This window comes from Pelophylax lessonae (genome assembly GCF_965119305.1).
Source record: "Pelophylax lessonae genome assembly, chromosome: 13".
NCBI classification, from domain to species: Eukaryota; Metazoa; Chordata; class Amphibia; order Anura; family Ranidae; genus Pelophylax; species Pelophylax lessonae.
Window position 1 is genome coordinate 170,921,266 of NC_138780.1, and position 21,490 is coordinate 170,942,755.

The window sequence follows — 21,490 nt, forward strand, 5'->3', positions numbered from 1 at the left end:
TTCACTTCTGCACCAGTATTGGTACATCCCAATCCTGAGCTACCTTTTGTAGTGGAAGTGGATGCTTCTGACTCTGCTGTAGGAGCTATCCTTTCTCAACGAAGCAGTGAAAAGATGCAGCTTCATCCTTGTGCTTACTTTTCTCGTTTAATGTCTTCAGCTGAGAGGAATTATGACATAGGGAATAAGGAGTTACTGGCAATTAAGGAAGCCTTTTCCGAATGGAGGCATTTGCTGGAAGGTACTAAGCATCCTGTGACCGTTCTCACTGATCACAGAAATTTAGAATTCATTTGTTCGGCCAAAAGATTGTCTTCTAGACAAGCACGTTGGTCGCTGTTCTTTTCTAGATTTAATTTTATTATCTCATATAGACCTGGGTCAAGAAATGGTAAGGCTGATGCCTTATCACGGATGTTATCGGGGCCTTCCCAGGAGAACCATGCTGAATGCACTATCCTGCCTCAAAAGAACTTCCTAGGTGTCACAAGTTCAAAGGCATTCTTGAGTCTCCTCAAAGAAGGTTACGAGAATGACTCACTCCTCAATAATCCTCCTATGGACATCAGTCTTGAGTTCAAGAATGGCTTTTGGATTAAAACGCATCGCCTCTATGTACCTGAGTCTGCTCGGGTTGAAGTCCTCCGGTTGAGTCATGACTCAAAACTTGCTGGACATTTTGGAGTTTCTAAAACAGAGGAACTTTTATCACGCTCCTTTTGGTGGCCTGGGTACAAGAAAGATGTTAAAAGGTATGTAGCCTCGTGCCTGACCTGTGCACGCAATAAGACACCCCGAGCTTCTCCTTTGGGGTTGCTCCAACCACTCCCTATCCCATCAAGACCATGGGGGTCAATTTCTATGGACTTTGTGGTTGATTTACCCCCCTCAAAAGGAATGACCACTATCTTGGTGGTCGTTGACCGCCTCACCAAGATGGCTCACTTTATACCAGTTAAGGGGGTACCCTCTTCGGAACAAACTGCAGAGTTGATGGTTCGAGAAGTCTTCAGACTACATGGAATTCCTGAAGACGTTGTGTCAGATCGAGGAGTACAGTTTACTTCAAAGTTTTGGAAAAGCTTTTGCTCCGCTTTAGGAGTAGCAATCAACCTGTCTTCTGCTTTTCATCCTCAGTCTAATGGTCAGACTGAGAGGACCAATCAAACTTTAGAACAGTACCTTCGATGTTTTGTTAGTTATCTTCAGGACGACTGGGTGGACTATCTTCCCACGGCAGAGTTTTCTTACAACAATTCTAGACATAGCTCAACCTCTCAAAGCCCGTTTTTCTTAAACAATGGTTATCATCCAGTTTTTATTCCTGATCTCCCTATCTCAACTCCAATTCCTGCTGTAGCCAACAGATTAACTATGTTGCAAGAGATTCAGGAGAAATTAATTGAGACTTTGAAGGAGGCTCAGGAATCTTACAAGAAGGCTGCTGATAGACATCGGCGATCACTTCCTACCTTTCAAGTGGGTGACAAGGTTTGGTTATCAACCAAAAATTTGAAGGTCCATGTTCCATCTGCAAAGTTGGGACAAAAGTTTGTGGGACCTTTCCAAATTTCTGCTCAGGTCAACCCAGTCACTTTCCGTTTAAAACTTCCCGACAGTATGAGAATTCACCCGGTTTTTCACATATCACTGCTCAAGCCATTTAAGGAAAATCCCTTTCCTGGAAGAATTCTTCCGCCTCCTCCACCTGTTGAAGTACAGGGTGAAGAAGAATTTGTAGTGGAGAGAATTCTTGATTCCAGGATCTTTAGGAATAAATTACAATATCTGGTTCAATGGGAAGGATATGGACCAGAAGAAAATTCCTGGGAGCCAGAAGAAAATGTTCATGCCCCTAGATTAACAAGGGAGTTCCACCAGAGGTTTCCTCTTAAACCTGGTCCTAAGACGTCCAGCGGACGTCCTGGGAGGAGGGGAGTACTGTCAGGACCCGGACTTGAACCTGGGACCTCCATGGTGTCTGGCAATGACTCTACTCGCTGAGCTACCTGGAATGCTGGACAGCTCCCTGGACAAATCCTTGAATGATCCTGCTGTGAATCTTTATTGCCTTGAACCTTGAACCCTTTGCTCCTCCCATGAACTTCCTGTTATAAGCCATGTCTTTGCACTTCCTGGTCGCCAGAATATTGTGCCTTCAACAGCCGATATCTCGCTTGTCTCTCCTGCTGCCGTCTGTATCCTTGCTACTATCCGTTATCGACACTTGGCTTGTTCCTCGACTACTCTTCTGTTTGATCCCAACCTGCAACTACTGGTTACCGACCTTTGGCTACTCCTTGACTACGCTTCAGCTTAATCCCTATCTGCTACTGGACTCTGACTTGCTCACCTCCTGGTGGGGCGATCTTGAGGACCGCGACCTGGTGCTAACACGCAGCAAAATCCATCTCCACCTTCAGGAGCGCTGGTGAAGACCGGTTAGTACTTAGACTCCGCACCTCAGGTGAGCCTGTGTCATCTGCCTCGGTGACCTGTCAGTGTTCCTATCCTGCTGGTTCCTGTGTGCCCTGCGACTGCTATAGCTACTGGTCTTCGAGCCTGACCCCGGATCGTGACATGGAGAGAGTTTGCTGCACTGAAAGTAAAGTGGCTGAATAATTTTGCACGCCCAATTTTTCAGTTTTTTATTTGTTAAAAAAATTTGAAATATCCAATAAATTTTGTTTCACTTCATGATTGTGTCCCACTTGTTGTTGATTCTTCACGAAAAATTACAGTTTTATATCTTTATGTTTGAAGCCTAAAATGTGGCAAAAGGTTGAAAAGTTCAAGGAGGCCGAATACTTTCGCAATGCACTGTATATGAGCGAATAATCTATATATATTGGTGTTCTTTTTTGGATTATCCAATGTACCCTGCCACATATTGTATATTGGTAAGAAATTAGACTAAGTTAGATACATATATGCATAATTATAGACGGACATCGTATATAATTTGCATACTTTAGGAGCACTGTTTCCGTTGAAATGAGGTTGTATATTGTATGAATTTTCATGCATGTGTTCCTCCTTCTTTCTCTTATAGATTTTATGATAAAGTGTTATAACTAACGACACTCTCCAGAAGAAGCGCTACAGCGCAAAACATGTAGAGAACCCTGTCGTTTCCAAGTGAATACACCGCCACAACTGGAACTACACCATCAAAAGCCTGTATTACCGTATGACTCCAGTTTAGAGTAAAGGGCTTCTAGTAGTTTTCAACTCGTTGGTACCATGTGGTATGCTGGGGTTCACTCATGACTAATTGAATTTACTCTTGTTGCACAGTACTTTTAAAACAATGCTCGTTTATACATATATATATGTTTGTGAAAAGTAATTTTTTTAAAACTTTTTCTGAAATAAAATTTATATTTTTTATGACATAGTGTCCTGATGTTGTGCCAGTAAAGTCCATTTCCTATGCAATAGATATTTTCTAGTTTCCTATATATTAGGATGTGGCACGGTAACATATTGGTGTCCATAATGCTATCTTATGGCGACACCGAATACATAACCTGCCTCTCAGATAAGTTTCCGATGACACCATTGTTCCTTTTAGCTATCTGTAAGGGGGTAATTCTTCCCAATGATGGCAAGAGTAAGGAGCATTCATTCCACTGACTGTCACACTAATGTATCATGAGTTGTAGATTTTAAATTTTTAGCAAGGGTTCCCCGAGAACAGAAATTTATTTCAAAGGTTCCTCTTTGTTGAATAGGCTGAGAAAGGCTGCTTTAGAGGATAGGAAGGGTTGGGTTTAAATGTGGGCAATGCCTGCACATACATTTTTATTAATTGTTTTTTTTGTTTTTTTTCCTAGGTAGCTTTTGGGATGGACCTGAATTCCATTGATGATGATCAGACTCCATTTCCTCGAGCCATATCCTTGGCTATTAGAGGATTAGTGGAAATTAGAAACCCTTTTATCAGGGTGAGGACATGATTGTCTGTCTTTCAATGTGGGCTCATAATAGACTGATGCCCTTAGCTCATGCTGCTATGATCCTATTGCTGCTGTTCTCCTCTACTGTGTACAATGCTTTTTTCCGAATGGTCCTAGGGTATGTTTTGTTTTTAGAAGGTGTGAAGGACAGCACTAAAGAGGCAGTGAGTATTGCTGCCTGAACTGCATTGTTTATTTTACAACATCTGGGGCATCTAAAAAAACTGTAACCCATAAATGGGAAATAAAACGCTAATGTACTGGAATGACAGTTTACTCACTTTGATCAGATGCAGCAGGTGCAGGCCCCTTTACCTCTTTGTACCACAAACCCCTGGGTTCCTAGACACACCCAAGGAAGATAAGTTTCTCTACTTCCCTTCTTTAGCAGCTCTAAGAGGCCCACCTGATGAGGGAGAGGTAGCTTGGCAAGTGATCTTCAGCCAGGTAGGAGGCCCTTCATTGTCAGAACTGGCATGCAGGCAGCCAAGCAGGAGCTCAGCAGCACATGTCTTCTCCAAAAGACACACCTATTTTGGGGAGGCCCTCCCTGATTGCTGCCAGAGTATATGACAGTTGCATTGGAATAGCGCTTTGTCCATTGGGCCTTGGATTCCTCCAGCTATTCACCTGAGTTACCAGAGCTAACCTGCACTTTATTGTAAGTACTGAAGCTGTGTTATGCCGGCACATGATTGAGTCCCAGAGACACTGCTATGCAGAGTCCATGTTTGTGCAGCTTTCATAATCTGCCTTGCATTATTCTGCAGTGTATGCATGTTCTTTGCAATTTTAAATTCATTTCGCATTATTAGTTCTAACTTTGCACCTGTTTAGTAAACTGAGGGTTACATTTAGCTGATTACCCATCCTGTTAAACTATCATACCTTGCAATAAACATTACTACATTTATTGTAAGAACCTTTTTATTTTATGTATATTACAGTATGTATTTCTTGCTAGTTCTCCTTGGAAAAGCAGCAGTATATTAAAGATACTCAAGAAAGCCTCAGACTTCTCAGGAAAACTGGGAGAGAATGCATCGAGAGACGCAGAAAGGAAATTGAAGATGAAGAAGACATTCCGATGGATATACTCACACAGATCCTCAAAGGAGCAGGTAAGCCAAAAGAGCTCTTACATGTCACATTTAATATAGAAGAGGTAAAAACATCTACACCACACAAATAGGTCCCCCTGCTCATTCTCTACTGTTGCCAGAGGTTGTGATGTAAAACATTTAGGGCACATACCTAGGAATAAGGTAAGGCCGATTATCCGATCTTGGAAGAGGTCCTACTGGAAAAGGTTCACCTGCTCATTCTTTATTTTTGCCAGGGTTTATGATGCAAAACATTTAGGGGGTCATACCTAGGAAAAACATAGGGCAGATTCTCCCATCTTGGAAGGGGTCCTCCTGGAGAGGTTTTAGAAGAGGTCTTCCTATTCAGTCTTTACTGTTGTCAGGGTTATGAGGTAAAACATTTAGGGGCCATACCTCGAAAAAAAATGGCTGGTTCTGCGATATTGGAAGCGGTCCCTTGGAATAGATTTAAAAGGGGTCCCCTGCTCATTTTTTGCTGTTTTCAGGGGTTATGAAGCAAAACATTTAGAGGCCATACCTAGGAAAAATGTAAGGACAATGCTCCAGTCTTCTTGCTTATTACATATCTATAAATAAGCATTCCTTTTTTTTCAAGAGACGGGTTTACTATTTTTCTCTCTCTTTACAGCCCAGGAGGATGAATGTGATATGGAAGATTTGATAGATAATTTTGTTACTTTCTTCATTGCAGGTTTGTAATCAAATCCATTAATGTAAAATGGTTTTAATGAGCAGGTAGTATGTAGACTAAGACACGAGAAATACAATACACAAGAAATGGGGAAATGGGGCAATGCAAATCAGGGTAAATGCGTAGCAATAACCTATAACATCGAATCCAATTTTATCTTTCACCTTCATTTAGTTTTTGCATGACTGCCTTTAGCCGGCTTCAATTTTGCTCCAGTTTCTATTTCTCTGGTCTTTGTAAATTAACCGTGCCGATTGCTAGCTCTTGTGCATGCTTGTAAAGGTTCTTTAAACAGATCTGTGTTCTTTTCAGGGCAAGAAACAACTGCCAACCAGTTATCATTTACAGTGATAGACTAAGACACAAGAAATACAATCAAATCCATTAATGTAAAATGGTTTTAATGAGCAGGTAGTATGTAGACTAAGACACAAGAAATACAATACACAAGAAATGGGGAAATGGGGCAATGCAAATCAGGGTAAATGCATAGCAATAACCTATAACATCGAATCCAATTTTATCTTTCACCTTCATTTAGTTTTTGTATTTTGCCTTTAGCCGGCTTCAATTTTGCTCCAGTTTCTGTTTCTCTGGTCTTTGTAAATTAACCGTGCCGATTGCTAGCTCTTGTGCATGCTTGTAAAGGTTCTTTAAACAGATCTGTGTTCTTTTCAGGGCAAGAAACAACTGCCAACCAGTTATCATTTACAGTGATAGAACTGGCACGGAACCCGGACGTTCTGAAAAAGTGAGATACATAATATGATTAACATACTGCTTTACCAATGTGTCATCCCTTAACAAATCAAACCATTTCTTGGGGAAAGGAGAATCATTTAAGTATGTTTTTTTCTGATTGTACTGCATAAAGCTATATATACTGTATATTTACAAAAATATCCTTGTAGCCCAGCACCATACACTTAAAAATCCAGCCCAGCCCCATACTAATAAAAATCCTCTAAAATGTATAATAGATATAAAGTGAAAAGTACAAAACTCACAGTACATTGGTTAAATATTATACATATTAAACAACTCCACCACCAAAAAAATGGGCCTTTTAGGCACTATATCAGTACAATCAAATGTAAGTAGAATACAAATAACTATATTATTTGTATTTTTGTATTGTATTATACACACATTTGGTTGTACTGATATAGTGCTTAAAAATCCCACTCTTTTTGCTGGTTGAGTTATCTAATCAATACAGGGATGATGGCACTTATACTGAACTATAGATCCCTTTTGGCTTGGTAGGTAAAATATATTCAACAACAAACTTGGTTTACCTTCCAGGGCTCAGGATGAAGTGGATGAAGTTATAGGTTCCAAAAGAGACCTTGAGTGCGAAGATCTTGGAAAACTGCAATATTTGTCTCAGGTAGCTGCAAATACCAAAAAAAATCCAGTTTACAATAAGCCAAAGAGAAAAAAATATATATATATTGTAGCAAGGTTTCCAGGCCTATGGCCTGATGTGGGTCTGCCATTACTACTGGTACTTTCCCCAGCCCATGTGAGCTGTGACCCTGGGTGTGACAACTGAAGCAGCGACAACTCCAGCATCTTTGTTTGTGGTTTTTATTGGTTTTATAGGGGATGGGAGGAGGGAATGGGTGGGATACTCCTTGAGGCTTAACTATACACAATTGGGACTTTATCCTGGAAAAATGCCCGTTGGCGCTTCCTTGACGCCAGCCGGCGCCTGCCAACGCTCACTAACTCTGAGAATAACTTGATGAACACAGAAGTGCTGAATCCTCGACTTTTAGTCCAGAAGATCCAGGACTGAATATTTTTGAACTCCTGACACTGTTTAGCTGTGTAAGTCCCTGAATACTGTCCTCCGCTTGGCCAGTCTGAGGTAGTATGTAGCAGAACTCTGTTTAACTGTGCTGGCAACTGACACACACTCTGTACAATTCAGGGCCCAAATGCAGGTGCCCCCTTGAACTTGAACTCTTCCGAGTTCACTGACTATGCACTCCCTCTGTGACTTCAGGGTCCTCAACCTAGGTACCCCCTTTACAGCTAGCTGACACTGGATCCCAGAATCTCCTCCGGAGTGGTCCCCTCTGACACTAGGCAGACCCCCAGGGGCAATCCTCAGTACTCACGACCTGTGTAGGCTTTCCTGGGACTGGACCCCTCTCGCTCTCCGCAGATTCCCGGCACACTGGATCCCCTCAGCTCAACTCAGCACCCTCTGGATCTTCAGGTGACACCCCGAACTATCCGCTTCCTCAGACAGGAGCAGAGACAGCCGTACTCTCCCTACTGGGACTCTGCTCCCGCCAAAGACAAAGTGCCACGCACTTCCCCAAACGTATACCCACTCCCAGAATCCTTTGCAGCATAATTTGCCTTCTGGGGCAGTTACAAGCTGGGATATGTCCCCTGATTGGGCTTCCCACACTGCCCTATGAGAAGACTCTCACAGGAGCCAGCAGGGACACTTCCCTCACAGCAGACACACTTGGTAGCCACAGCAACCTACCTGTAGAAAAGAAAACAGGGCTCTGCTGTTAGGCAGACAAAGCCCACTATGTTTTACCAAGCACCTGCCTGTAGGGTGCTATACCATATATATATATTCATTTCTACACAAAGCTGACTTGCTGTCTTGTAGTAGGATAGTTTAAAAGTGGACCTTTCAAACCCTTCACAAGTCTGCATGAGTACATACAGTAAACTAATATGTCACAGAATAAACTAACCTGTATAGATTTTCAAAAAAGCTTTTTTTTTGCCTAGGCTGAGAGGATGAAAAATGTAATGTTCTGCTGCAGGCACACATAACCCCTACTTTGCCGACTATGAGTGCTGGTTCCCAGCTGTCGCTGGCTGCTCCATAAATTTAACACTTAACCCAAAGTTAAGAAGAAAAGTGAGCCGCGCTCTTTTAAAATCCTTGTTCAAGTTTATTGAAGTATCCGATGCACAGAATGTTGCAGTGATCTGATGGACTATGGACAATGAGATAAGTAGCGTGCTAGGAGTAGTGCACATGACTGCAACTACTGTACACTGCTCTTTCCAAAACAATAAAAGTGAAGAAAAGGAGATGTTCGGGAGCTTAGGGAGGTGATTGCATGGAGGCAGAAAAACACAGTAAGAAACAACTTAACCGCTTGCCGACCGCCGCAAGAACATATACTGCGGCGGTCAGCCCCGTGCAGGCAAAGTGACGTATGGGTACGTCACTCACCTGCGAGCCAATAGGGAGCGAGCGCGCGCCGCCAGAGGCGCGCTCCCGCCCCCGCTCGTTCACGGACACCCCCTCCCCCCACGTGTGTGCCCGGCGGACCTGATGTCACTCGCGATCGTCCGTTACAGAGGGAGAAAGGCAGGCGGCTAATGTAAACAAAGCCGCCTGTCATTCTCCCCTGTGTAAGTGCAGAGATCATACGGTCCTGCTATGCAGGATTGTATATCTCTGTAGTTACAGAAACAGCCACATCCCTTCATAGTTAGAAGCACGCCCCAGGGACACACTTAACCCCTCCTTCTCCAATAAAGTTAACCCCTTCCCCGCCAGTGTCATTTTTACAGTAACAGCGCATATGTATAGCACTGATTACTGTAGTAATGTAACTGGTACCCCCAAAAGTGTCAAAAATGTCGGTCAAGGGTCCAATCTGTCCGCCGCAATGTCGCAGTCCCGCAAAAAAAATCGCAGATCGCCGCCATTACTTGTTAAAAAAAACAACAAAAATCTTTCCCTTTTTGCGCAAACCAATCAAAATACGCTTATTGCGATTTTTTTTTTACCAAACATATGTAGCAGAAAACAAATTGGCCTAAAATGTTAAAAAATTTAGATTTTTACATTTTTTGAGGGGAATTTCATATAAAAAAATGTGAAAAATATTATTTTTGCAAAATTGTCGCTCTTTTTTTGTTTATAGCGCATGATCAAAAAATCGCACAGGTGATCAAATACCACCAAAAGAAAGCTCTGTTTGTGGGAAAAAAAGGACGTCAAATTCCTTTAGGTACAGCGTCGCACGACCGCGCAATAGTCCGTCAAATTCACGCAGTGCCGAATCGCAAAATAGGGCCTGGTCAGGAAGGGGGTAAAATCTTCCGGGGCTTAAGTGGTTAATAACAAAGGTTTACAGGGCCATTAAGTATTAAATACAATTTAAAAAAATTAAATAAATAAAATAGATCAAGGTTTTATCTTGGTTACTGTCAGGGTCAAGGTAGGGTGCAAATGTCAGGGGTCAAAGGTGACTTTTTTCTTTCTTTTTGAGAAATAAAGAAAAACATTTTCTTATTTAGTCTCAGTGTGTTTAAACATGATAAAAAAAAAAAAAAACAGGAACAAATAACGTACGCATATCTGGTATTGCTGAAAACATCAGGAGTAGGAAAATTTTATATTGGGCTTTTTTTTCAAGGTGGGTCATATTGATGGCAAAAAATTCTAGTTTTCCTATGATCATTTTTTTTTTAATTTGGGCAGTATCTTATATTGTTTACAACCAAACGAAAGCCCAATTTTTCCAGAAACAATGCAGTATAATTCACCTGCATTCACTAAGTAGTTGCAATGATTTGTGCGGTTTTACTAACACATGTCAAAGTTTCAAAATTTTGTTAAGGCATTAAGGGGCCAAAAATAGACATCAATGTTATAACAAAGACATGTGCTGTCCGATGTTACCGTGTCAGAATCGCTAGATTGGCAAACTTTGGATTTATTTCAAGATATTTTTATTGATTTGGAAGAATACGATGAATACAAAACAAAACAGCAAAAGGAGAATAACACATATCCACTTACAAGTGCAGAGGTACAAACTTTAGATTTAATGTGCATCTTTTGCAGGTCTTGAAGGAAAGTTTAAGACTTTATCCCCCTGGTCCAGGTACATCACGTGCACTAGAAGAAGAAACCGTTATAGAGGGCGTGAGAATTCCCGCTAATTCATCCCTGATGGTAAGATCCAAACCTCTGCTGCACTCACTGACCCAAGCAATGTTTACAGACTCTACTTATAGTAATAACTACCCTTAAAGAGACTCTGTCACCAATCAAACCTCTAACGCCGCCGCCTCCCAGCCCTTTAAGAGGTTCTAAATGCCGAGAGATGTAGACAGGCATTCTGATCATGTGATCGCTGTGATTGGCTATCACAGCGGTCACATGATTGGAAAGCGCCATATTGCAAGTATGCACCGGGAGCTTTCCAGTACACTCTGGTTACTGTGCTGAGAGCACGCTCTCAGCACAGTAATTTGTTTACACAGGGCTGCATATATGCGGCTGCTTAGCAATAAAGTCCACGTGCAGAGAGGCCGCATATATGCGTATGTAGCCCCTAGGGGACTGCTGGATATAACACTTTCTGGATTCACCTGGGTTACCCTTAGCAACTGATAGCAGAAAATTAGTACTCTCAGTCCTTGGCTCAGTGATTGATCGGTCCAGGGAATGTTGTTTTTGTGTTTTTATTGAGAACTTGGATAGGAGAAGGGATGAGTGGGATACCCCAACTGACAACTATTCACAATATGACTTTAGAGCGTGGCAAGGCCGCTGCTTCACCCTGCCACTAAGTTGAAGGTATTTTAAGTGTTCCTGCTGGAAATTCTCTTCAGGGCTTTAAACTTGGCACCCCCTTTCACTCTCTCTCTGTGTGATGACACCCGTCCACTGACTCTACACTCTGGAGTGGTCCTCTTCCCGAGCAGACCTCTGGGCAGTTCCTCTGTACTCACGGACACTGTTTTTCCAGATTTACTTCAGTCCCAACTCCTTCAGTCAGCATCTCATGGACCTCTGGGTTCAGCCACACTGTCTGGTTCACCAGGCCGACTGCCTGTGACCACCATCCATAACTACAGAAGGAAAGACAGCCTTCACCCTCCTTTCCGGGACCTGGCTTCCCGCCCAAAGACCTCTTGCCTCATGTGCTCCTGGCTTTTATACCCTGTCCCACGATGCACCACTTCCTGCGCCAATCCAATGGGACGGTATCTAAGCCTGTGTGTCATTGGCTGGGTTTCCTCCACTGTCCAACATACCTCTCCATTGGATACAGTGGGGACACTCCCTCAGCCCACATGAATCACACATGGAACACATGAGCAGGCCTAACTAACGATCAGGCTCTCCGGATAAGCAGAAGGAGCAACTAGGCTTTACCTACCTAGCACCTATTTAGGAGGGTGCTACACGTACAACTGGCAGGAAGTGGTAAAAACAAAATGCAGGTAAAAGCATTAAACATCAAATATTTTACATGCTTACTTGCAGTGTTTTTCTTTTACATACATTTTTATACACTTCCATTGTGTCTTTCTACAAAATTAGACTGCTAGCACTGCCCCCTCCTTCTGTGCATGTCACAGTCCTCCTCTCCTTTTCTGGTAGGGTCTAATTACTGTCTGTGCTGGCCCAGCAACCTTGTCCCTTTCCTCACCTTTCTACATAACCTTTATTTAGCAGCCTGGGGAGGAGCGAAGCGTAGTACTATAGAATGTCACTTGAGTGACAGCTTAGAGTCTTCTGGGTCTGTTAACATCACATCCAAGATGGTGACATTCAACAGCAGTCTCTGGGCTTTTGGCTGTCTATAGAAGGGAGACTTTTTACGGGTAAATAACATGCCTCTTTACACTAAATTCCCATAAATTCTTATGGGAGAATGTTTTGGTGAAATAAAATATCTGGTGATAGAGTATTTAAACAAATTAAATTTGGCACTAGTATTGGTATTATTTTCATTATTAATTGTTGTATTATAGCGCATGTTGAGATTTAGGGTGCAGGTGGAGGTTAACTCTTAAAGGATAAGTTCACCTTTTGAAAAAAATTCTAAATGCAAATTTTTTGCAGGTAAAAAAATAATGTGTTTTTTTTATTTTTTTTCTAAAGAGCCTGCAGAGCATTGCACCCGCAAGCAGCAGATTGCAGGTGCAATGTCAGGCTTCTGCAGACTCTAGAACAGAAAGAATCAATGAACTAACTACCAGAGCGCTCACCAATGCCCTCGTAGCTCATTGAGAACTACAAGCCGTCAGCCGGAAAGCCATCAGGAAACTCAGAATGAACAAAGCAGCCAAGCGGGCGGAGCCCCACATGGCCGCACAGTTTTTAAATAGTGACAGTGGGTGATGGAGAAGATCCCCCACCCTCTGTCACAGGTAAGGGTGTATCGGATGCGGGGTGCAGATGCTGGAACATGTTGCATTAACCACCCTAAAACGAGTGGAACATGAAACATGTTCCAAAGTTGAACTTATCCTTTAAGACAGTTTTTTTCCTCTTTTAGTTTTAGGCAAAGGGGGAATGGGATAGAACTTCTGTCAGGTTTTGTCTGTGTCCCCATTGGAAAGAGCCTCACTTTCAGTACAGGACAGAGAGGGATGAAAAATCTCTCCAGTGGGAATACAAACTTGAACTAATGATCCCTAAATTTGGGAAGAGTTCTTAAATGTTTTTTTACTTCTTTTATTTATAGTGAGAAGACACATATACGCCGATCAGCCATGGCATTATGACCACTGACCATAACATAATGACCACGCACCTAATATTGAGTAGGCCCCCCTTTTCCACCAAAACAGCCCTTACACATTGAGGCATGGACTCCACTAGGCCTCTGAAGGTATGCTGTAGTATCTGCCTCTGCTGGCTTGCCTTCTCCCAATACATAAACAATGTAGGCTATGTGGGACTTTAGGTGAGACACCAGCAGGCAATGCCCAGCGTCTCCATCCCTGTATCAGAAAAAACAAAGGTTGAAAAGGATTAAAAGAGGTGCATGGAAGCCAGCCAGCCCCCAGTCTGGTGTACTCACCCTCCAGTCTGCCACCAACCAAGTAGACCTGTCTCATGATATAAATAAAGAACAGGGGTTTAGTTGACACACATTTGCAAACGCATGTGTATGCTGCAGGGCCACTACTACTCTTAGAGTTTTGAGAAACTAGACCAGTCATGGATGGGGGTGGGTTGGGGGAGGTTTGGGCTGCTCCCTCCCACCTGCCTCCTATCCATCCATTAGCAGCCATGTGCTCCCATTGTGGAGACACTCAAATTAAAAGTGTTAGGACTGCAGGTAAAACAGGGTGCCGTGTAGTGGCCCTGCAGCTTACACATGCGCTTGCAAATGCGTGTCAACTAAACCCCTGTTCTTATTTTTATCATGAGACAGGTCTATTGGTTGGTGGCAGACTGGAGGGTGTCACAACCCACCTGGGGTCTTGCAGTGGAGAGGGAACCCAGTTGCAGTGGAACAGCACTCCCTTACAATCACGACCCTTAGGAGTCCCTGGAAGTGGGAACAGGGCCCCGTAGGGATTGTGGTGGCACGGGGGCCTTTAATGAAGAGGAGGAGGTAAGGTCGACAACTCTGGAGTCAGGTCTGGCAGGCAATCAAGGAGTATCCACCTGAGGGAGAAAGGATCAGGAACCAGGAACACAGACAATGCAATTAGCAGACACACAGGAGCAAGGAAAATAACCAAGCACTGACTGGAAGGTGTGCTTGGTTTATATAGGGAGCCAGGATCACATGACCCGCCACCTCCCACCAGTAGGTGGGGCTGCCAGGGGCTATAAAGGGAGGTCACAGACCCAGCGCCATCTTGGTTTGCTTCATAGAACCTGATCTTACCAGATCTTCAACTCTCCTCTCTCCCTCTGTGTAAAACACTAACCGCATGGTGGCCGCCATCTTGCCATGACAGTGTGCTGCTGCAGTCCTCAGAGGTGAGGGGAGGAGAAGGAGCCACCGCAGACCCGGAGGGGGTGTCTCTGTGACCGGCAAGCACCGAGACTCTGTTGCGAGAACGCCGCAGGCGCCCAGACGCAGGTGAGTACGCGGCAGTGCCGTGACAGAGGGTGAGTACATCAGACTGGGGACTGGCTGGCTTCCATGCACTTCTTTTAATCCTTTTCAACCTTCGTGCCTTTTCCCAATACTGCATCCTGGTGCCATCTCTTCCTCAGAAAAGAGATGCACAAGCACCCAGCCATTCACATGATGCAAAAGAAAACACGATTCATCAGACCAGGTGTCACTTACCTGGTCGAGGCTGAGTTGACAAGAGGGCTTCCCTTACACCTCTTGTTCCCTTTCCCCTGAAGTTGATGACAGGGTATATAACAGGGTACATGGTGGCATAGGTGCTTTTAGGAGATCCAGGCTTGAATATCTTGTAGTAGATGCGGAGCTGAATGCTGTGCAACATGTGAGCTGGCAGGTGCAGGATCTCAGATGCATGATCAGGCAGGCAAAAATCAACAACAACTGGGCAGCAGAGGTAAAGAATCAGTAGCAGAGTCAAATCAAGGTCAGTATGGAGTGAGCAGAGAAGGTACTGAAACAGCAGGCAGGAGGCAAGGTTGGGTCACAAGCCAGAATCAGCAACAGAATTTCAGGAGCAAGCGGTGTCGGACAAGCCAGGTCAGAACACAGACGTAAACACAGGATCAGGTCACAGCAGAGGGAGCTGACGATCACTCAGCAATGATCCTTGATGAGATTTTTATTGCTTTAAATAAGTGACTGGGCGGCAATGTCAATTCAAACATGCATTCTAATGCTCACGCACATGTCCACAGCCCTGATTCCATGCACCTCTCTGCATGCACATGCATTTCTTTGAGAACTGCCATGAATTCTGTTTTACTGACACCAGGCCACCTTCTTCCTCCATTGCTCTGTGGTCCACTTCTGATGCTTATGTGCCAATTGTAGTCACTTTTGGACTTTTGGCTGTGGACGTGGGTCAACCCTGACTGGTCTGCAGCTACGCAGCACGCGTGTGCAACAAACCGAGAGGCATTGTGTGTTCTGACACCTATATGTTGGAACCAGCATTCCCTTTTTCAGCAATTTGAGCTTCAGTAGCCCTTCTATTGGATCGGACTGCATGGGCCAGCCTTTACTCCCCGCGTGCATCAATAAGCTTCGGCCGCCCATGACCCTGTCTCCAGTTCACAGATTTTCCTTCCTTAAACCACTTTTGGTCAGTTCTTACCACTGCAGACCAATAACATTCCACAAGAGCTGCAGTTCTGGAGTTGCTTAACCCAATTGTCTAGCAATACAACTTGGCCCTTGTCAGTCGCTCAAATCCTTAGGCTTCCCCATTTTTTTCTGCTTTCAGTACATCAACTTCAGCGACTACATGTTCATTTGCTGCCTAATATATCCCACCAACCTTCAGGTGCCATTGTCACAAGATAATCAATAATATTCACGTTACCCGCCAGTGGTCATAATGTTATTGCTCATCATTGAATACTGCATTGTATACAACTACACCCTATATCACAGCTTAGTGAGTGATGTTCATTGAGTAGTTAAATGTTTTAGAATCAAATTTAGAATATTCTACTTAATGAAACAAAGTTTGGCCAATTTATCCTAAAAAATAAACCTGTATCTTATGTTGTTCTTTGCACAGTTTAACACCTACATCATGGGAAGGATGGAGCAGTTTTACCCAGATCCCATTGTTTTCAACCCAGATCGATTTCACCCTGATGCTCCCAAGTAATATTTTCTTCTTACCTGTGTTAATTGTTACCTATGTGATACCCTGAAAATAGCCAGTTGGACAAAAAACCATACTTCATCATTTGTTATGGTCTACTCTAGACCAAGGTTCTCCAAACTTTTTAAACAAAAGGTCAGTTGAGGGGATGTAGACTGTAGCTGGTGGGAGTAGAAAATGGCTTGGCATCAATGTGAGTATACAATGGCTTGGTGGTCAGTAGGATTAAAAAAAAATGACATAGCGCCCGTGGCCCATTGTACCGAATTGTTGGTATCATTGGGAGGAATAGTGGGATTCTATTGTTTTGTATTTTTGAACACTTATTAATTTTATATATTTATTTATGCATTTGCACTTTAATTGTTGGATAACGCAACACTTTTGGGTTTACTATTAAAGTATATGTGACACACATGTTCTGAGGAAGTAGCAAGTTGCCATGGAATGCTTTATATGGTGTGTTAATGTAACTGCAACAATAAAAAGGATTTTTCCTGTGGACACAAAATCTTTGTCCTCTCCATACACACCAATACTGAGAATCTTTGCAGCACCAACATCTGGGGACATTTTTTTTGCACAACTCATTAGAAAAGGGTTCATTTTCCTAACACCTGCCAAGTCCCCCCTCAAAGCTAGGGCTAAAGATATTTAGAGCAGACAAGTATTTAGTGAAGCATCCATTCTGCATTGCATCTTAAAGAGAAACTAAACCCTCCTATCTTTTTTTACAGCCAAGGAGGCTGCCATCTTAGCCTCTGTTTGATCAGCAGTTGCCAAAGTGCTGCACGTGATCAGTTATGACACCAGACATTTGATGGTTCATCAATTTGGTTGAGAACACAAGCAAATGTGATAGTTACAGTACATTCCGAATGTAACTGTTTTTTTAATCTGTTAAATTGATTGGTTTAGTTATGCTTTGATAAAAGGAGTCTGCAAACTATGGACATGGCACCCAGCTTTAGGGCCAGACTGGGAATAAAATTTAGTCCCTGGAAATAATTTCATACTAGCCCCATAGCATTATTATAGTGGCCCAACATCATAACACCATTATTTTCTTGTTCATAAAAGTGAAAACCTTGCATTTTAAAGCACATTTGAAGAGTGTATTATATATAGATAAGACAGATATGAAAGCACATAGGGCTATATATATATATATATATATATATATATATATATATATATATATATAAAATAAGCAAATTTTGGAAGCTGCGGAAATGATACAGGAGGACATGTCAGAGGCTGCGGGCAGGGTACAGGAGATGCAGGGCCTGTGGGCATGGTGCAGGAGATGCAGGGGCTGCGGACATGGTGCAGGAGATGCAGGAGCTGCAGACATGGTGCAGGAGATGCAGGGGCTCTGGACATGGTACAGGAGATGCAGGGGCTGAGGGCATGGTGCAGGAGATGCAGGTGCTACGGGCATGGTGCAGGAGATGCAGGCGCTGCGGGCATGGTGCAGGAGATGCAGGGGCTGCTGACATGGTACAGGAGATGCAGGGGCTGCGGACATGGTACAGGAGATGTCAGAGGCTGCGGACATGGTATAGGAGGACATGTCAGAGGCTGCGGGCATGGTACAGGAGATGCAGGGGCTGTGGGCATGGTACAGGAGATGCAGGGGCTGCAGGCATGGTACAGGAGATGCAGGGGCTGCGGGCATGGTACAGGAGATGCAGGTGCTGCGGACATGGTACAAGAGATGCAGGGGCTGCGGACATGGTGCAGGAGATGCAGGGGCTCTGGACATGATGCAGGAGATGCAGGGGCTGCGGACATGGTGCAGGAGATGCAGGGGCTGTGGACATGGTGCAGAAGATGTAGAAGCTGAGGGCATTGTGCAGGAGATTCAGGGGCTGCGGACATGGTACAGCAGATGCAGGGGCTGCGGGCATGGTGCAGGAGATGCAGGGACTGAGGGCATGGTGCAGGGGTTGTGGGCATGGTGCAGGAGATGCAGGGGCTCTGGGCATGGTGCAGGGGCTGCGGACATGGTACAGGAGATGCAAGTGCTGCGGGTATGGTGCAGGAGATGCAGGTGCTGCGGACATGGTACAGGAGGACATGTCAGAGGCTGCGGGCATGGTACAGGAGATGCAGGGGCTGTGGGCATGGTACAGGAGATGCAGGGGCTGCAGGCATGGTACAGGAGATGCAGTGGCTGTGGGCATGGTACAGGAGATGCAGGTGCTGCGGACATGGTACAAGAGATGCAGGGGCTGCGGACATGGTGCAGGAGATGCAGGGGGTCTAGACATGGTGCAGGAGATGCAGGGGCTGCAGACATGGTGCAGGAGATGCAGGGGCTCTGGACATGGTACAGGAGATGCAGGGGCTGAGGGCATGGTGCAGGAGATGCAGGTGCTGCAGGCATGGTGCAGGAGATGCAGGTGCCGCGGGCATGGTGCAGGAGATGCAGGGGCTGCTGACATGGTACAGGAGATGCAGGGGCTGCGGACATGGTACAGGAGATGTCAGAGGCTGCGGACATCGTATAGGAGGACATGTCAGAGGCTGCGGGCATGGTACAGGAGATGCAGGGGCTGTGGGCATGGTACAGGAGATGCAGGGGCTGCAGGCATGGTACAGGAGATGCAGGGGCTGCGGGCATGGTACAGGAGATGCAGATGCTGCAGACATGGTACAAGAGATGCAGGGGCTGCGGACATGGTGCAGGAGATGCAGGGGCTCTGGATATGGTGAAGGAGATGCAGGGGCTGCGGACATGGTGCAGGAGATGCAGGGGCTGTGGACATGGTGCAGAAGATGTAGAAGCTGAGGGCATTGTGCAGGAGATTCAGGGGCTGCGGACATGGTACAGCAGTTGCAGGGGCTGCGGGCATGGTGCAGGAGATGCAGGGGCTGAGGGCATGGTGCAGGGGTTGTGGGCATGGTGCAGGAGATGCAGGGGCTGTGGGCATGGTGCAGGGGCTGCGGACATGGTACAGGAGATGCAAGGGCTGCGGGTATGGTGCAGGAGATGCAGGGGCTGCGGGCATGGTGCAGGGGCTGCGGACATGGTACAGGAGGACATGTCAGAGGCTGCGGGCATGGTACAGGGGATGCAGGGGCTGTGGGCATGGTACAGGAGATGCAGGGGCTGCGGGCATGGTACAGGAGATGCAGGTGCTGCGGACATGGTACAAGAGATGCAGGGGCTGCGGACATGGTGCAGGAGATGCAGGGGCTCTAGACATGGTACAGGAGATGCAGGGGCTGCGGACATGGTGCAGGAGATACAGGGGCTGTGGACATGGTGCAGAAGATGTAGAAGCTGAGGGCATTGTGCAGGAGATTCAGGGGCTGCGGACATGGTACAGCAGATGCAGGGGCTGCGGACATGGTACAGGAGATGCAAGGGCTGCGGGTATGGTGCAGGAGATGCAGGGGCTGCGGGCATGGTGCAGGGGCTGCAGACATGGTACAGGAGATGCAGGGGCTGTGGGCATGGTGCAGAATATGCGGGGGTTGTGGGCATGGTGCAGGAGTTTCAGGGGTTGCAGGCATGGTTCAGGGGCTGCGGACATGGTACAGGAGATGCAGGGGTTGCGGGCATGGTGCAGGAGATGCAGGGGCTGCAGGCATGGTACAGGAGATGCAGGGCTGTGGGCATAGTACAGGAGATGCAGGGGTTGCGGGCATGGTGCATGGGCTGCAGGCATTGTACAGGAGATGCAGGGCTGTGGGCATGGTACAGGAGATGCAGGGCTGCTGGCATAGTGCAGGAGATGCAGGGCTGCATCTCCTGTACCATGCCCGCAGCACTGCATCTCCTGAGGAGATGCAGGGGCTGCGGAGGAGTCTCACTTACCTTTTGGTGAGGCGCCTTATATTTAAAAATGGCACCGCCCGGCACCAACATGTTACCGCGCATGCGCCGTCTGCCCGGGAATAGCTGAACGGCTTTCCCGAGCACAGTGCGCATGTCTGGCCAGCCGCTGCCATTTTTTTTTACAGGTAGTAGCAGCCCCAGGGCAGGGGGAACTTGCCAGCCTATCGGGAAATTTCCCGGTATCCCAGTAGGCCAGTCCGCACTGCCAAGCCTACTTGAAGTGCTTGCTGAAGCAGACTCCATTTGGACATTTTTGAAAGATCAGGCTTCGTGACAATTTTGAAAATGTGTGAATAGGTTTTACTATTGCCCAAGTGTATACTTTAATGATATTCTCATGGAAACAAATGCCTATGCACATTAGAACACTACGTCTTGCCACATGAAGTGAGCAAATTTTTTTATTTTTTTTTAAACAGGCCATATTTTACGTATTTCCCATTTTCTCTTGGCCCACGTTCTTGTATTGGACAAGTCTTTGCACAGGTATGTTATTTCAGTTTATTTCATATCAATGTGGTAAAGAAAATGCCTGAAGTATGGAGAACTATCCACAACTGGAAAACATGTACAGAAAAAAGGACTTGGGGGTCAATTCAATTCAGAGTACAATAACGTTGAAAAAATGCGGTAAAATAACACATACAGAAACAATTAAATTTTGCAGTAAATAACTACTATGGTAAAGTTTTGATAATGTGTTAATTACCGCATTTTTCGTACATTAATTTATCCCATTGAGCTGGATGCTAAGAAGCGACCCGGGAGGCCGGCCGCCACGTCCTTAACAACAGGTGACTCAGCTGACAGATGAATGTAAATAAAACATGCCAGCAATTAAAAGTTATGAAAAAAAAAAAAAAGCGGGGTACCCCTCTCAATGCATACTTCAGGTCTGGTATGGATTTTAAGTTGAACCCCATGCCAAAATGAAAAAAAAAAAACGGCGTGGGATCCCCCACCCACCCCCCTTGAAATCCATACCAGACTCTTATCCAAGCATGCAGCCCCGACAGGTCAGAAAGGGAGGGGTTGAGTTAGCACCCCCCCCTCGAACCATACCTTACTTATCGTAGCATACCATACCATACTTATCGTAATCTGGAAGCCCCTTTTAACAAGGGGGCCCCCAGATCCTCCCCCTCCCCCTATGTGAATGAGTATGGGGCACATTGACAATTTTGGCCTGGACGAAGGCTCCTGCTGACTGCCTGCTCCTCCGTCTGACAGTCCTTAAATAGCTAAGGGAAGGGGTCACCCAGTGATGTCACAGCGTTGGCCCCGCCTTTTTGTGGCAGCCTCAGGTCTTTTTGAGTATGATGCTACAAGCTAGGCACATCTATTTTTGAGCAGTTTCTCC

General features: G+C 45.3%; 1 protein-coding gene across 1 annotated transcript in view; it reads left to right on the forward strand.

Moving 5' to 3' along the window:
* The window catches only part of LOC309569225 (cholesterol 24-hydroxylase-like), a 204,653-nt gene that overhangs the window by 41,061 nt on the left and 142,102 nt on the right, over positions 1-21,490 (forward strand). Inside the window, exons 7-14 of the mRNA XM_082274978.1 lie at positions 3,837-3,947; positions 4,924-5,080; positions 5,694-5,756; positions 6,435-6,507; positions 7,062-7,146; positions 10,600-10,710; positions 16,194-16,282; positions 20,550-20,616. Coding sequence (XP_082131104.1) covers positions 3,837-3,947; positions 4,924-5,080; positions 5,694-5,756; positions 6,435-6,507; positions 7,062-7,146; positions 10,600-10,710; positions 16,194-16,282; positions 20,550-20,616 — 756 coding nt within the window. The remainder of the gene's footprint in view (positions 1-3,836; positions 3,948-4,923; positions 5,081-5,693; positions 5,757-6,434; positions 6,508-7,061; positions 7,147-10,599; positions 10,711-16,193; positions 16,283-20,549; positions 20,617-21,490) is intronic.